Source organism: Mobula birostris, chromosome 2 (genome assembly GCF_030028105.1).
Source record: "Mobula birostris isolate sMobBir1 chromosome 2, sMobBir1.hap1, whole genome shotgun sequence".
NCBI lineage: Eukaryota > Metazoa > Chordata > Chondrichthyes > Myliobatiformes > Myliobatidae > Mobula > Mobula birostris.
In genome coordinates, this window is record NC_092371.1 from 239,806,916 (window position 1) to 239,823,915 (window position 17,000).

The 17,000-nt window shown below is 40.9% G+C and overlaps 1 protein-coding gene across 2 annotated transcripts in view; it reads right to left on the bottom strand.

The window, feature by feature from the left end:
• Positions 1 to 16,486, bottom strand: part of LOC140194151 (protein FAM162B-like) — a 50,772-nt gene extending 34,286 nt beyond the window's left edge. Inside the window, exons 1-2 of one of the 2 annotated variants that reach the window (XM_072251636.1) lie at positions 16,151 to 16,486; positions 11,918 to 12,029 (exon numbers count right to left, since the gene is read on the bottom strand). In XM_072251636.1, the coding sequence (XP_072107737.1) occupies positions 11,918 to 12,029; positions 16,151 to 16,313 (275 nt within the window). In that variant the 5' untranslated portion in view covers positions 16,314 to 16,486. Of the gene's footprint in view, positions 1 to 11,917; positions 12,033 to 16,150 lie in introns of both variants that reach the window. The other variant, XM_072251635.1, reaches the window with a different exon arrangement.
• Positions 16,487 to 17,000: the final 514 nt, after the last annotated feature.

The window sequence follows — 17,000 nt, forward strand, 5'->3', positions numbered from 1 at the left end:
GAGATTAAAGATTAGCTTTATATGTTACATGTACATCAAAAATTCACTGAAATGAGTCTTCATATCAAATCAAGTCTTCAAGGATTATCCAGGGGCTGCCCACAATTACTGCCACACTTCTGGTGACAACACTGGATGTCCCCAACTCACTAACTCTAGTATGTCTCACAACACGCTGGAGGAACTCAGCAGGTCGGGCAGCATCCGTGGAAAAGATTGGTTGACGTTGTCCTTGGGATGTGGAAGGAAACTGGAGCCACCGGAAGAAACCCATGTGATCACAAGGAGAACGTACAAACTACTAACAGTCATCAGTGGGAATAGAACCCAAATCTTATCGTGGGCTCCCAAGATCCTTTGCGACTCAGTTTTTTTTTTTAATTTTCTCTCCATTTAGAAAATAGTCAACCCTTTTATTTCTTCTACCAAAGTTCATGACCGTACACTTTCCAATACTATATTCCATCTGCCATTTCTTTGCCCATTTTGATAATCTGTTTAATTCCATCTGTAGCCTCTCTACTTCCTCAAAACTACCTACCCCTCCACCTATCTTCATATTGTCTGCAAACTTTGCAACAAAGCCATCAATTCCATCATCCAAATCATTGATGTATAACGTGAAAAGGATCGGTCCCAACACAGACCCCTGTGGAACACCACTAGTCACCGGCAGCCAACCAGAAAAAGCTCCCTTTATTCCCACTGTATCTCCTGTCAATCAGCCACTGCTTTATCCATGTTAGAATCTTTCCAGTAATATCATGGGCTCATAGCTTGTTGAACAGCCTCATATGTTGCACCTTGTCAAAGGCCTTCTGAAAATCCAAATACACATCAACTGATTTTCCTTTGTCGATCCTGCTTGTTAGTTCTTTCAGAATTCCAACAGATTTGTCAGGCAAGACTTTCCCTTGAGGAAACCATGCTGACTACGGCCTATTTTATCATGTCACTCCAAGTACCCAGAGTACCTTTCAGTTTCGCAAGAACCTTCTATCTATTTATGGTAACTAGTGGAAAACACTAGCAGTATGGTGGAATTTCCATGTCTCAGGGGTTATGAAGTGTGTGAAGACTGATATAAAATACTTATTCAGTTCATCTGCTCTTTCGTTGTCCCTCATTACTACATCTCCAGCATCATTTTCAATATCTACTCTCGCCTCTCCTTTACAATATACTCTGTCTTGCCACTGGACCCAGATGGGAATTGGGAAGAGAGAGTGAGGCTGACGCTGCGCACCTCTCCCTCACTTAAATCCAAATCACGCGCTAGTCTCGACACCATCATATGGTGTCGAGGTCCTCATCGACGTCATTGATGGACGAACAACATATGCAAAGAAACTTCTGGTATCCTCTTTTAATATTATTAGCTAGCTTACTTTCATATTCCATCTTTACCCTCTTAATGACTTTAGTTGCCTTCTGTTGGTCCCAATCCTCTAACTTCCCACTAATCTTTGCTCTGTTATATGTGGCTTTTATGTTGGCTTTGACTTCTCTTGTTAGCCAGGGTTGTGTCACGTTTCCTTTAGAATACTTCTTCCTCTTTGGGATATATATACCTAGAGCCTTCCTAACTGCTTCCAGGAATTCCAGCCATTGTTGCTCTGCCATCATCCCTGCCAGTGTTCTTTTCCAATCAATTCTAGCCAACTCCCCCTCTCCTCCCCCCCCCCCGTATCTCTAATTCCCTTTACTTCACTGTAATATTGATACATCTGGCTTTAGCTTCTCCTTCTCAGATTTCCGGCTGAATTCAATCACATTATGATCACTCACTCCTACTGGTCCTTTACCGTAAGCTCTCTGATCAAATCTGGCTTATTGTACAACATCCAATCCAGAATAGTTGGTTCTCCAGTGGGCTCAACCACGAGCTGTTCTAAAAAGCCATCTCATAGGTGCTATAGGAATCCCCCCTCCTGTAACCCAGAACCAACCTGATTTTCCCAAACTACCTGGCATATAGATTTTTTTCTCTATTGTTATGTATCGCATTGTACGACTGTCACAAAGTTACCAAATTTCATGGCACATACTAAACCCGATTCTGATTCTTACAGCAGGCTACCAGAAAGAGTTGTTCTAGCCATTACATTTTTAAAATTTTAGCTCTAAATGTGTTCATTCTTGTAAAACTTGTTCATAATTTATATTTAATTTATGCTTTTCTCATGAATATTGTGTATCTGATGCTACGTGATTCATTTGCAAGTTTTTTTTTTATTGCATCTGTGTTTACCTGTACTTGTGCAGATGACAATAAACTCAACTTTGATTTGATTTTACTGACCATGCTAACGTTCTTAGTTTGGCCCTTTTATTAACATTCTACTGATCAGGACATTTTAATGGTGGCCAACCACTTGAGGATACAGTTTACACTCTTGAAAATAAGTACACTTAGTGGTTGCTTTCTTAGGTACACCTGCGCATCTGTCCTCATTAATGCAAATACCCAATCATCAGCAGTGTGGTAGCAACAGTACATAAAATCATATATAACCATGTAACCATATAACAATTACAGCACAGAAACAGGCCATCTCAGCCCTCCTAGTCCGTGCCGAAGGCTTACTCTCACCTAGTCCCACCGACCTGCACTCAGCCCATAACCCTCCATTCCTTTCCTGTCCGTATAGCTGTCTAATTTAACTTCAAATGACATAGAACTTGCCTCAACCACTTCTGCTGGAAGCTCGTTCCACACAGCTACCACTCTCTGAGTAAAGAAGTTCCCCCTTATGTTACTCCTAAACTTTTGCCCTTTAACTCTCAACTCATGTCCTCTTGTTTGAATCTCCCCCACTCTCAATGGAAAAAGCCTATCCACGTCAACTCTATCTATCCCCTCATAATTTTAAACACCTCTATCAAGTCCCCCCTCAACCTTCTGCACTCCAAAGAATAAAAACCCAACTTGTTCAACCTTTCTCTGTAACTTAGGTGAAGAAATCCTAAAAGGTTCAGTTGACCAAACATCAGAATGGAAAAGAAACATGATCTAAGTGACGTTGACTGTGGAAATGATGGCCAGTGCCAGATGGAGTATCATAGAAACTGCTGACGTCCTGGAGCTTTCACGCTCAACGGTCTCTGGAGTTTACCGAAAATCATGCGAGAAACAAAAAGCATCCAGCACTTCGGTAGCCAAAAAAGCTTGTCAGTGAGAGATCAGAGGAGAATGGCCAGACCATTTCACGCTTACAGGAAGGCGACCGTAACTCAAATAGTTATGCTTTACAGCACGAACACACAACACATCAAACTTTGAAGCTGGTGAGCCACAGCAGCAGAAAACCACAAGCACAGCCATACTCAGTGGCCACTTCATTAGGTACAGGAGGTGCCGAATAAAGTGGCCACAGCGTGTATTTTGTATCTTGCACTTATGCACAATTTGATTTGGTGATTAGAGTTAGGAAAGAATCAGACAGCAATCTCTGTTTTAGTACTGTATAAATAATTACATTTTTCTCTGTTCAAAGCAATTTAAACAAGAAAACAGATTTCTATTCACCAGCCAGCAATCCTAGCTTAATGCACAATCCACCCATTATCACCTCAAAATGCTTTTAAGTGAAATCACATCAAAGCCTTAAACCTCTGAAATTGTATTTTGTGATAGACAGTCTTGGCAGGAAGATATTATTTTTGAGTAGTTGATTTACTGAAGGAATATTAGTGCTTCTTATAACAGCAGGTTTTTTGTAATAAAGATAATCTTGTCAAATTACAGACTCTAATTGGTTAAAAAAAATGTAGTTGTGATTAATGGCCTTTGCAGAACAGTGAGTTCAGAAATTAATGACTTGCCTAGGGCAAGCATTACTGATGTCACAGACTACGGGTACAGAAAGTTCATCATTTTAATTCAAGATTTCTGATTCAAGATTGTTTAATATCATTTCCAGTACACAAGTGTAAAGGAGCATGAAATAATTGTTACTCCTGATACATGCAGTGCAAAATAACCCAGTAAGATAAAGGACACAATGATAAATAAATACAATAAATATAAATCAACCTGGAAAAGTGTGAGGTGGTACACTTTGGAAGGACAAACTCCAAGGCAGAGTACAAACTAAATGGCAGGATACTTGGTAGTGTGGAGGAGCAGAGGGATCTCAGGGTACATGTCCACAGATCCCTGAAAGTTACCTCACAGGTAGATAGGGTAGTTAAGAAAGCTTATGGGGTGTTAGCTTTCATAAGTCGAGGGATAGAGTTTAAGAGTCGCGAGGTAGTGATGCAGCTCTATAAAACTCTGGTTAGGCCACACTTGGAGTACTATGTCCAGTTCTGGTTCCCTCACTATAGGAAGGATGTGGAAGCATTGGAAAGGGAACAGAGGAGATTTACCAGGATGCTGCCTGGTTTAGAGAGCATGCATTATGATCAGAGATTAAGGGAGCTAGGGCTTTACTCTCTGGAGAGAAGGAGGATGAGAGGAGACATGATAGAGGTGTACAAGATAATAAGAGGAATAGATAGAGTGGATAGCCAGCACCTCTTCCCCAGGTCACCACTGCTCAGTACAAGAGGACATGGCTTTAAGGTAAGGGGTGGGAAGTTCAAGGGGGATATTAGAGGAAGTATTTTACTCAGCAAGTGGTTGGTGCATGGAATGCACTGCCTGAGTCAGTGGTGGAGGCAGATACACTAGTGAAATTTAAGAGGCTACTAGACAGGTATATGGAGGAATCTAAGGTGGGGGGTTATATGGGAGGCAGGGTTTAAGGGTCGGCACAACATTGTGGGCTGAAGGGCCTGTACTGTACTATTCTATGTCTAAATACATAAGATATATATATATATATATATATATATATATATATATATATAGATTATTTGTCCATAAAATAACACTAGGCTCAAGAGTATCTGTACATAAGATGACTCTAACAGGAAATAATGAAGGTATTGTTGTGGGCTGGATTAGTAGGTGGAGGTGTTGTTCAGCCTTACTGCTTGGGAAAAGTAAATTTTTCAGTCTGGTGATCCTGGCGTGATGCCACATGGCATCCCCCGTTGGGAGTGGATGGAAGTCAATAAGCAGGAGTCAATATTATAAATTTATATTGTGAAGTATAATATAAACACATGCTTCAAACACACTGATTGCTTATTAATCTGATATGCTCAAATAATCTTAACAGTCACATTTGAAATGTCATTTGCAGTTTACGATTTTTGTTACCTTTTATCTCTTTATGGTTCTTTTATAATTCTCAGAACTTTTTGTTTGTTTATACTGAATTTTTTTTTCAGCTGTTCTCTACAAAACACTGGCTCATACAGTATATATCACAAGTGATTCCAGGCCTCTATGGCCATTCCTTCAGCCCCAGTAGTTGTCCATCCTTTGTGTTTTGTTTTAGACTGCAAGCGCTGGCAAGTTAATCATGCTTTGAGGCTATTATAGCAAATCCTGTTCTCGTAGAACCAACTGGCACCTGCGTTATCAATGTCAAAGGCCAAACCGGCTTTTGTTCCTATTCAGTACCACTGTGCCCATTTTTCCTGGATCTGGGGATTGCTGGCAAGGCCATCATCTGTTGGCCATCCCTATTACGCTTGAGGAGGTGACGGTGAGAAATATTTTAGAATTCCTGCTATTCTTCCAGTAGAGATGTTCCTGTAATTCTGTTGGGGAGGGAGTTTCAGGATTTGGACCCAATGGGAACCAGTAACATAGTTTCAAATCAGAGTGGTGTACAATTAGGGAGGGAGATCCAGAGAGTCAGAGAGCACTACAAATGGATATTGTGTAAGCAGATAGGAGGAGTGTAGTTGGCCATTTGAATAACTTAATTGGTTCAGCACAACGTTGTGGGCCAAAGGGCCTGTACCTGTGCTGTACTGGTCTATGTGCCCTGTATTACCTTTGGCCCATCTGATCTGTGCCAGAAATGCCACAGTGGGTGGTTTTTCCACACACCTGTTGTCTTTATCTTCACGTGGTAGAGCTCATGCATTTGGGAGGCCTATTAGCAATTCTTGAACTTAGCTTAACCCAGGATTGAATAAGCAATATGTTATTAGCTAATATTATCAATTATTAATTGACAGTATTATTAATTAACAAAGTATTGATTAAAGGACCCCCATCACCCAGGACATGTCCTCTTCTCATTGCTACCATCAGGAAGGAGGTACAGGAGCCTAAGGACACACTCTCAACGATTCAGGAACAGCTCCTTCCCTTCTGCCATCAGAGTTCTGAATGGACATTGAACCCATGAGCACTACCTCACTACTTTTTATTCTCTCCTTTTGCATGTCTTATTTCAATATATATATTTTATAATCTCATTGTAATTTATAAATTTTATTACTACTTATCGCAATGTACTGCTGCCATAAAACAGCAAATTTCAATTTGCATGTCAATATACTAAATGATTCTGATAATAAAGTATTAATACTACAGTACTGCACATTGTTGTTAAGTATTTCATAATATTTAATATTATCACTATTAATACTGATTAAATATAATTGATTAATCATCATCGTCATGGCTATCCCTCGGGTGCGAGGATGATGGTCTTCGTTCTGTTGATCTACTTATGGGCTCTCAAGTAGCTTATGAGTCCAATCTTGGCTTTGAAAGTTCTTCCACATTCAGGACAGGTAGTTCCAGATGGCAGATCGGGCTTTGGCTGTTGCTGCCTCTCTTTCCATTTTCTTCTCTTTACTTCTAATTCTGCGCATCTGTTGTTGCTCCGTCTCAGATGATGGCTTACCAGAGCTTCCTGTCCTTGGCATTGGTTTCCCAATTGTTGATGTCGATATTACATTTCTTCATGTTGGCTTTCAAGACATCTTTGAATCTCTTCTGTTGTCCGCCTCTTTTATGTTTACTTTCTCTAAGCTGGGAGTAGAAGATTTGTTTCGGCAGATGCTCGTCTTTCATCCGAACAACATAACCGTAATTATTAATGTATTGATTAGTAAATCCTGTATATATTATCCTTACTGTCCAATGAAATAAAGTGGTCTTAAAGTATGAATAGTCACACATACCCTAAATAATGCCCTGTGCAAGTCATATGGATCAAATTCATAATTGAATATCCATATTAATTTTGAATATGGACATTAACAGATCTGAGGAAAACTCATTGAAAATGTCATCACAGGTAGATAGGGTCGTGAAGAAAGCTTTTGGCACAATGGCCTTCATAAATCAAAGTATTGAATACAGCAGATGGGATGTTATGTTGAAATTGTGTGCTGTTTTGGTCACCCACCGAACAGGAAAGATGTAGATATGGTTGAAAGAGTACAGACAAAGTTGAGAAGGATGTTGTGGGTTTGGAGGACCTGATTGAATAGGTTAGGACTTCATTCCTTGGAACGTAGAACACTGAGAGGAGATTTGACTGAGGTGCACAAAATTATGAGATTTAAAGATCGGTTAAATGCAAGTAGGCTTTGCTCACTGAGGTTGGGCAGGACTACAACTAGAGGTCATGGCTTGAGGGTGGAAGGTGAAAAGTGTAAGGGGAACATGAAGGGAAACTCTTCTGTCAGAGGGCAGTGAGAGTGTGGAACGAGCTGCCAGCCAAGTGGTGCAAGTGAGACTGATTTCAATGTTTGAGAAGTTTGGGTAGGTACATGGATGGTTGGAGTACGGAGGGCTATGGCTTATTTGCATGTCAATAGAGTAGGCAGTTTAAATGGTTTGGCATAGACTAGATGGGCTGAAGGGCTTGTTTGTGCTTTATTTCTCTCTGACTCTAGGTGTCAGAGTCAGTTACAGTTGCAAGTGTGTGAAGGGAAATACAGGTAATACAATAAAAGATTATTTTCCAATTCCTACTAAGTATACAGAATGAAGAAATGTATGTATTTATTTATTTTATTTGTTTATTTATTTAGGGTTACAACATGGAACAGATGCTTCTGGCCCAACAAGGCGCCCTCAATGAATACTATTGTAATAAATAAATAGCTGGTTAATAGTATCCAGGATCTCTGGTAGCCATCAGTTTGCAAGACAAACCATGAGAAAAACTTCAAAATATTTCTAAAAGTCAAGGTTAATAGACAAAAAAATGATTTAAAATCTAGGGTCCTGGACTTCTGTACCACAGAAAGGAGACATGGGATTCACTGTGTCTCTGCTGGATCTTTGCAAAGCAATCCAAAACTAATCCAACTGCCCTAGGCATTGTCCAAGGTCAGATTCAACCACAGGACGTGGAAAGATGCATTTAGTAACTAAGACGTTCTTGGGAACATTGCTTTTGACAATCTCCGATCATTTCCAGTGAAAAATGTCAACGTCAAGCTGATAGAAAATACAATATTGGAACATCTGCTGCACAGATACAGGGTCACGTAGCCAACAATCCAAAGACACAAATGACACATTTTAATGTGAAGTAAACTTTTAAATGAGTATGAGTAATAGATCTATTCCTATGCTAATTCAATCCACTCATTTTGCCAGCCAGCTGAATTTTTTTTGATAAACATAACTAGAGGTTTATTCACTCACAAAATCCAAACATCAGGGATTTACAAACTGTTAATAATTTTTATTTTACAGTATTTAGAGATAGTGCAGAACAGGCCTTTCCAGTCCAACAAGCCGCAGCACCCAGCATCTCACCGATTTAACCCCAGCCTAATCACAGGACAATTTACAATGACCAATTAACCTACTAACCGGCACATCTTTGAACTGCAACAGGAATCCAGAGACAATCCACACGCACACCACGAAGAACGTACAAACTTTCAAATTATTTCAAATTTACTTACAAATTAAAATATCTACAAATCACTCAATTCCACAGGGTGGGGTCATCATCCCAGAAATCCCCCAGAGTAACCACATGCTCCCTCTCTAAGGATGCCTGGGTGCGAAGGTAGCCCTGGAAGAGGGGCAGGCACTTGGCTCGGGCAGAGCCCTCGACCGCCCGCCACCTGGAGCCATGAATGGCCATCTTGGCTAGGCCTAGGAGCAAACCCAGCGGTTGATCCTTCAAGTGACCCGCTGCTCTCATACCAGGTATCAGGAGCGCGGGGCTGAAGTTCGACCAAAACCTGAGGGGCAGCCCCTTCACATACTCAAGCAGGGGCTGCAACCTGCAACATTAAAATGGTCCGACTCTGTCGAAGTATTCCAATCATTTTATATGGGCACAAGTAACACAAGTTTACGTGAATTATAATGCAAGACATTGCTGTTAAAATATAAAGTTGCTTGGTCTCGTACGGGTTAGCAGGTAAATCCATTTCATGGGATGACACCAGTGCATTGGCCCAGATGAGACTGTTACCATGCCTGATCTCCAGATTAAATTAAATTTGGATGGTGATCTCACAATACAAAAAAAATTGACCCAGGAATTTCAAAGAGTGATTCTGGGTTCTTGTAACCCTACAGATGCACTTTGACTATTTGTACATCATTAGATGAGTATTAATACCGTATTCTAGATGGGACCCCTTTCTTACAGAGGAATACTAGATGCAGGGCAGAGGCTGCATGGTGACTAGGTTTACGAAAGTTCCGTTCTCATGCTTGGCTCAGGTCAGGCCAGGCAGTGTATATTATATGTGCGAATGCTCTAGACTTTACATTCAGTGGCCACTTTATTAGGTACACCTGCTCATTAATGCAAGTATATAATCATCCAATCACATGGCAGCAGCTTATTGCATAAAAGCATGCAGGCATGGGCAAGAGGTTCAGATGTTGTTTAGACCAAATATCAGAATGGGGAAGAAATGTGATCTAAGTGACTGACCGTGGAACGATTGTTGGTGCCAGACAAGGTGGTTTGAGTACCTCAGAAACCGGTGATCTCTTAAGATTTTCACACACAATAGACTCTAGAGTTTACAGGGAATGGTATGAAAAACAATAGTGGTGTGCAGAAGAGCATCTCTGAACACGCAACACATTGAACCTTGAAGTGGATGGGCTACAGCAGCAGAAGACCACAAACATACACGCAGTGATCTCTTGATTAAGTACAGGAGATACCTAATGAAGTGCCCACAGAGGGTCTAAAAAAATGTACCACTACTTAACAGTGGAAGCCATTTGAGGCCCTTCCCTCATGATACTGAATTGAAGTGTGTCATATTCTGCCTGCATCGACTGGAGTCAGTGTCCAGATACTAATGCTTGGGACATACAAAATATTGAAGGATGCTATGTCCTAGGGCTCAGGCTTGCTTTGACTTTGTTAAGTAACCTTGGGTGCAGATAGGAGCAATATAATTTCCAATTAGGATTCTAAGAGAAGAGTAAGGGGTTTTATTGGAAGACTTTATCAGAGAGTATTGATGGAAGTGCCACAGTCTAGCTTAAATAGTCATACTTTACTGATCCCGGGGGAAACTGTTTTTCGTTACAGTTGCACCATAAATAATAAAATAGTTAAATAGTAATATGTAAATTATGCCAGTAAATTATGAAGTAAGTCCAGGACCAGCCTATTGGCTCAGGGTGTCTGACCCTGCAAGGGAGTAAATTATCTTTCATGCTCAATGTTCAAAGTTCAAAGCAAATGTTTTATCAAAGTACATATCTTTCACTAAATACTATACTGAGATTCATTTTCTTGCAGGCAATACAATAGAATTTAAGAAAAACTACAAATAACAAAGGCGGACAAAAAAACCAATGTGCAAGAGAAGATGAATCGTACAAATACTAAAATAGAGGTAAATGAATAATATTGGATTGTAGAACACTTTTCTCACTGTTACCATCAGGTAGGAGGTACAGAAGCCTGAAGACACACACTCAGCGATTCAGGACCAGCTTTTTCCCCTCTGCCATCTGATTCCTAAATGGAGATTGAACCCTTGGACACCACCTCACTTTTTTTTTTTTTTTTTTTTTTTTAAATATATAGTATTTTTTTTTTTTGCACGATTTTGTATCTATTCAACATACATACACTGTATAAAGTATATTGAATAAGATTTATTTGTTTATTATTTGTTGCCTACACATTTTAATTATAAGTTAATTAATAACATTATACATGAATACCAGAAGATGGATCCACTGAGAGTTAATTTCTGCCTCTTCCTCTCCCACCAACCCAATTAAATTAAGCAATCATTTGGATACCAGATACTTAAGGGAGGTGTGAAGATTGAGTTCTGTCTACGAGAGGATACGCTGACATTGGAGCGGGTTCGGACAAAAATGATTCCAGGATCGAAAGGCTTGTCACATGAGGAGTGCTTGATGGCTCTGGGCCTCTCCTTACTGAAATTCAGAGGAATGAGGGGGGCGAGGATCTCGCTGAAACCTATCGAATGTTGAAAGGCCTCAATAGAGTGGATGTTTTCTTTGGTGGGGGAGTCTAGGAGCAGAGAATAGAGGGATGTATCCTTAGAATGTAGATGAGGAGGAACTTCTTTAGCCCGAGAGTGGTGAGTCTGTGGAATTCATTGCCACAGATGGTTGTGCAGGCCAAGTCATTGGGTGTACTGAAGGCAGAGGTTGATAGATTATTGATAAGACGGGGCATGAGGGGAGGAGATGAGAGGGAAGAGAGATGGGAGGGGATAGGGGCTGAGGGGGAAAATGGATCAGCCGTGATGAAATGGTGGAACGGACTCGATGGGCAAATCATCTAATTCTGTTCCTATGTCTTGTGGTCTAATTCCTGAAGAAAGAGCTGAAGTTGAGAGGAAGGTTGGCAATATTAAGGACTGAAGCAGGTTGTTCACTGTTTAAGTATCTAGTTCATTATATGACAGGGTTTCTGGTATCATGCATCATACCTGTCAGTATACTGGTATGAGCCCTAAGCAATAGATGTTTCATTGCTGTTTCAGTGATGGCACAGTTAATTGTGAAAAATATTGCTAGAGATTCGGTTTCAATATTCAAAATTTTAACCATTGAAATAGAAGAACATACGAAACTACGGCAGGAATGTCCTCCTCTTTCTTGAACCGGCCAGACCAGAGAAGAATCATTCTGTCAAATTTTGAGGGTCTGTGGCCTGGAATTTCCTGGGTTGCACGAACCTCTGCTAAAGAACAAAGCGTAGTGTGTAAGTGTGATATTTTCAAAGAAAACAAATGTCTCAGGCATCAGAATCAGATTTATTATCACCAACTTACATTGTGGCAGCAATGACATAAAAATCTACTTAAAAAAATAATGATGCCTTCCTCCTTTCCTAAACAGTAGAACAAAAAAAAATTTGCAATTTTCCAGTTCTCTGGCACTATGCCAGAGTCCAATGATTTTTGAAAGATCTTTGCTATTGCATCCATAATCTCTACCACTACCTCTTACAGAACCCTAGGGTTCACAACCCTTAGGTCTTTCTGCTTACTGAGCACCTTCTCCCTTGTAATAGTAACTGCATTGACTTCTCTTCCCTCACACCCTTTCTCTTGTATTTCGTCTTTTCCCTCTTAATGACTCTTGTTGCTCTCTATAGGTTTTTAAAAAGCTTCCCATTCCTTTGTCTTCCCACGAATTTTTGCTTTGTCGTATGCCCGCTCTTTTGCTCTTACATTAGCTCTGACTTCCCTTGTCAGCCACTGCTGTACTATTTTGCCATTTGAGTATTTCTTCATTTTTGGAATACATCTATCCTGCATTTTTCCCAAAAACTCAACCCATTGCTGCTCTGCTCTGAATCACCTCAGCACTGACCTGATTCTAGAACCCATGGATTCAATTTCAAGGTCACTACAACACATGTTGTCAGTTTTACTTATTTAGTTATTTGCTTAGGAACATAGAAACTAGGTTCAGGAGTAGGCCATTCGACCCTTCGAGCCTGCACCGCCATTCATTACGATCAAGGCTGATCATCCAACTCAGAACCCTGTACCTGCCTTCTCTTCGTACCCCCTGATTCCTTTAGCCACAAGGGCCTTATCTAACCCTCTTTTAAATATAGCCAATGAACTGGCCTCAACTGTTTTCTGTGGCAGAGAATTCCACAGATTCACCACTCTGTGTGAAGAAGTTTTTCCTCATCTCGGTCCTAAAAGGCTTCCCCTTTATCCTCAAACTATGATCCCTTGTTCTGGACTTCCCCAACATCAGGAACAATCTTCCTGCATCTAGCCTGTCCAATCCCTTTAGAATTTTATACGTTTCAATAAGATCCCCCCTTCAATCTTCTAAATTTCAGAGTATAAGCCTAGTCGATCCAGTCTTTCATCATATGAAAGTTCTGCCACCCCAGGAATCAATCTGGTGAACCTTCTTTGTACCCCCTCTATAGTAAGAATGTCTTTCCTCAGGTTAGGGGACCAAAACTGCTTATTTGTGTATTTGTCATCCCTTCCAGCCTCTCCTTCAAATTTACTTTGGTCAACTCCTCTTTCACACCACTACAATTTCCTTTACTCCACTGAAACTCTGCTATGTCAACCTTTACTTTTTCCCTATCAAATTTCAAGCTGAATTCAATCATATTGTGATCACTGACTCCCAAGGGTTCTTTTACCTTAAGCTCCCTAATTGCCTCCAGTTCATTATATAACACCCAACCCAGTATAACTGATCCCCAACTGGGCTCAATGACAAACTGCTCTAAAAAGCAATCTTGTAGACATTCAACAAACTCACTTTTGAGATCCGCTACCAACCTGATTTTCCCCAATCGATGTGAATGTTGAAATCTCCCATGACTATATCATTTCCCTTTTGACACGTCTTTTCTATTTCCTACTGTAATCTGTAGTCCATATGCCAGCTACTGTTGGGAGGTCTGTATATAACTGCCATCAGGGTCCTTTTACCCTTGCAGTTTCTTAACTCAACCAGAAGGATTCAACATCTTCTGGTCCTATGTCACATCTTTCTACTGATTTGATGCCATTCTTTATCAGCAGAGCCACACCACTCCCTCTGTCTACCTTCCTATCCCTGCGATTCAATGTGCAGGGCAACATCAACAGTCAGACCTCATCTGCAGATTCACAACCTAACTTAAGATCCAAATTAAAGGATAAAGTTGGTACTGGTTATTAAACACACTGAAATACTTTTTCTAGCAGCCTCCAATCACCTTAAGAGTTTTAAAAAGTAAATATAAGTTACTGAATTCTAATTTTTGATATGAAATGGAAATTTTAAAATCATTTGTTCCATGTCATTAATCAATTGACTATCTGCTGGCCATTAAGGTACAAGAACCTTAGGTCCCACACCAGAAGGTTCAGGGACAGTTATTACCTTTCGACCATCAGTCTCCTGAACTGTCAGGGATAACTTCACTCACCTCAGCACTGACCTGATTCCAGAACCCATGGATTCACTTTCAAGGTCTCTACAACACATGTTGTCAGTATCACTTATTTAGTTATTTGCTTATTTGTGTATTTGTCCTCTTGCTGCTGACACCTTGAAGGATCTGCAACTCTCTGTATTATTTATTTAATTATTTACTATTATAATCTTTTTTATATTTGCATAGTACACCTTTTGTTCTTTGGTTGCTTCTCAGTGATTAGGTGCAGTTTTGCATGGATGTGGTTATATTTCTTTGTTCTACTGTGAATGCCTCTTGGAGAATGAGTCCCAGGGTTGTATATGGTGCCTTTGATAATAAATTTACTTTAACTGCAAATTTTGAATCAATGCCTCTAGTTTACAAAATTTATTTTTACCACTACTTCATTTGATCATGATGTGCTGTGTTGTATGACATGAGCATTCATGGTCTTTCCATGACCATGATTATTCTTAGCAAATTTTTCCAAAGAAGAGGTTTGCCATTGCCTTCTTCTGGGCAGGGTCTTTACAAGACCGGTGCTCCCAGTCATTATCAGTACTCTTCAGAGATTGTCTGTCTGGTGTCAGTGGTTGTATAACTAGGACTTGTGATATGCAGCAGCTGTTCATACGACCATCCACCACCTGCTCCCATGGCTTCACATGACCCTGATCGGGGGCTAAGCAGGTGCTACTCCTTGCCCAAGGGTGACCTGCAGGCTGGCAGAGAGTAGGAGCACCTTACACCTCCACCCTGTCATTCGACCATACACGTGCATACTGAAAAATATTACCACTAATAATATATCAGGTATTACCATTTACAGTAGTTCATAGCCAACTAAATATTCCAGTAATTTAGATGAACAAATATACAAGAATTCTTTTTAGATTAAAACCACATTTCTGTTCTTTGTGGACAGAGATGAATGCCCAGGGAGGTAGAACAGCATCATTTCAAAAGCACTTCATTAAGTGCATGAAGGAACGGGGCTGAGACGCCCAAGGCATGAAAATGGGACAGGTTGGGTGGGCACCGCGGTCGGCGCGGACTGGCTGGGTTGAAAGGTCTCTCATTGCCGTATTCCTCCAAGTTGTAACGTTGCTTACGTAATGGGCAGAAGATACAACATCGCCTATGGGTAATTATTTTAAAGTTGCAAATTGTTTTACGAAATGCTTTTGCTGCGTGTAGTTATTTCGTAGAAGAGAGCAAGATAAGAAAACATTTAAAAAAAACCCATGTTTTGTTCTCTTTGGCCCATTTCTATATTGTAATATTCTGTCCATAAATGTAGGATTGATAATCATTGGGCGAGGGAATGGGTTTAAAATTCGTTCCTATCCCAGTGGCGCTGGACTCTACTGTCTCAAACTTCAGCACTTCTTCAGAAAATCCTTCCAACTTCGCGGATAGCGGAGTGCAGGGTACTTTCTTTCAGTGAATGCTTAACGTCTGTAGCAAACATTCGGATTAGTCAAGGAATTACATATTAAATTAATTCAAAATCGGTCTGTAAATGTACCCGGAGTGTATAAACAACTCTCTGGGCATTTCAACCAAGTTAAATCAGACGGTGTATCTTACCCTGTCCAAATACACCCCCCTCCCAAACTCCGCTGCCCCGCGAAACCTTCGCCGAAACGCGTTTCACCCAACTTCAATTTTTAATCCTTTTACTTTTCCCCGAGTTGAAACTGGCTGAAATCAGCCGGCGTGCAAGAGAACATTTCGTGCGCGAAGTGAAAAACTTCGAAACTTTTAAAACATTTTGAAGGAAAAGATTTGAGTCATTTAGAACGGACTGCTATGGTGTGGAAAAAATGTCAGTGGACAAGAAACTGATAAGCGAAATGGATTGGATTATGCACAGATTCTCAGTAGGGTAGATATTAAACTATACTTACCGGTGCGAATTCCTCTCAGAGTCATGATCTGTAAATTAGGCGTGAAAGTCTTTCCAAGAGTCCCCAGACTTTTAACGAGCGGAGCCTGCCTGCCTATTGTGGTCCGGTACAGCCCGCACAGCACCGAATTTATTTTCATCTGGCCTGCTAGGGCGCGAATCATCTTCACTGTCCCTCAGCTCGCACCACACACCGGAGTGGACCGCATAAATAGATTCCCGGCTGCTAATCACGCATCCCACTCCCGAGTAATTAGTCTCCAGTAGAGATGTGCATCACGTCTCGGCAGCTGGTTAGACTCATCGGAAAACATGTGCCAAGATAATTAGTAATCAATCACTGTTCTTCAACAGCGGCAACTAATTCAGATCTGTTCAGATGCTGTCATGGTAAATAGATTTTGTGAGCTGCTGGCCGAGTACATTGTACAGAATGTTATAAAAAGGTAAGGCTACTCACAGAAAACCTTCCTTCCGTCCACCACAGAAGGCGGGAATTCCCGATAGCCACCCATTTTAATTCTGTTCCCGTTCCCATTCCGACATGTCGGTCCATGCCTCCTCTTCTGCCGCAATGAGCCCATTCTCAGGTTGGAGGAGCAACATCTTATATTCTGTCTGGGTAGCCTCCAGCTTGATGGCACGAACTTCGATTTCTCTAACTTCCCGTAATTGCCCCCCTCCAATACTGTTCACGCTTCCCTATTCTTATTTCCTTCTCTCAACTTCGTTCTCACCTGCCCATCACTTCCCTCTAGTTCTCCCCCTCCTCTTCCCTTTCTCCCATGGTCTCCTGCTCCCTCCTATCGGATTCCCTCTCCTCCGGACCTTTATCTGTGCATTAGCTCCCC